Source organism: Penaeus monodon, chromosome 32 (genome assembly GCF_015228065.2).
Source record: "Penaeus monodon isolate SGIC_2016 chromosome 32, NSTDA_Pmon_1, whole genome shotgun sequence".
Classification (NCBI taxonomy): Eukaryota; Metazoa; Arthropoda; class Malacostraca; order Decapoda; family Penaeidae; genus Penaeus; species Penaeus monodon.
This window is the reverse complement of record NC_051417.1, coordinates 13,727,448-13,728,578: the sequence shown is the minus strand read 5'-3', so window position 1 is coordinate 13,728,578 and position 1,131 is coordinate 13,727,448. Positions and strand designations below refer to the sequence as shown.

The 1,131-nt window shown below is 32.2% G+C and overlaps 1 protein-coding gene across 1 annotated transcript in view; it reads right to left on the bottom strand.

Moving 5' to 3' along the window:
• LOC119593507 (protein Mo25-like) overlaps positions 1-1,131 on the bottom strand; it is a gene marked incomplete in the record, with an annotated part of 16,407 nt that overhangs the window by 2,722 nt on the left and 12,554 nt on the right. The window contains 1 exon segment of the mRNA XM_037942459.1: positions 371-489. Within this exon segment, the coding sequence (XP_037798387.1) occupies positions 371-489 (119 nt within the window).

Here is a 1,131-nt window from a genome sequence, read left to right as displayed (position 1 = left end):
AAATTCTGAATGACAGGAAATAATATTTGGCATCTGTCATTATTACATCATACCAATGTGATAACAGTGTAGGATCTTTGCACATTTTACCACTATCAATTATCTATACATACAAAATCCTTTCCTATAAGTATATTTACTAATACAAAAACAGTATGTATGTAAAGTTATTTTTTTTCTTGCTTCCATTGCAAATTTCTAAATTCCGAATAATTACACTGGAAATAAACAAGAGGAAATGGCAACAATGACATTCAATGATAATCACCTGATAGCTATTGGACAAAAAATCCTGACATTACACAAGACTTCCGACGGAGAATCATAAATGACTGAATTTTTCTCATTTTCATTCTATGAGCACACTTACCCTTTCATTAGAGTAAAGAGAATCTCAGGTTTAGTACAGATGTACTCCACTGTTGGGGATCGGATTCCTATTTGCCTCCGCAGAATGTTGTTAAATATCTGAGCAACATCCTTCTTGCCCTAAAAAATCCAAACAAATAATGATTAGACACACAAGATCAATGTATACCATCAAGTAGATTAATGGTACAAGTCATAAAATGTAAATTACACATGTGCATTAGTATCTCTGTTCTGCTGGGAAGTTTTTATTTAAAACACATGCAAAAATGCCAGCAATGCACAAATCTGACCCTAGCATACTGGATAACTCTCAATTTCTTTTTAGTCTGTTTAGTTAGATGAATCTGCATGTGTGTTTGTTGGTATAATAATGATTATTCACAACAAAAATCCATTTCTTCAACATTCATTGTGCTAGGTTCCCTTGCTTTGGTAGTATAATAAGACTATACAATGAAGAATTATAGAGTTCTGTAGCAATGGTTCAATTTTATTATCAGTATTAAGTACATGTGAATGAATGTAAAGGGATCTTCTGAAGAGCTATCAAGTATTATACAGAGTGAATCAGAATGAATGACTAGTGCTCATCTGAGGAGTCCATTAAACATGTTTACAAACATCATATAAACAGCCTCTTTTGAGTAAACTTTCTCCAGTCAGAATTGTGGAGATAATACTTTACCTGCATTTAGTGTCACATTATAATTAATGATGAACATATCCATTTGAATGGAATAACATAATAAACCCCCTTTC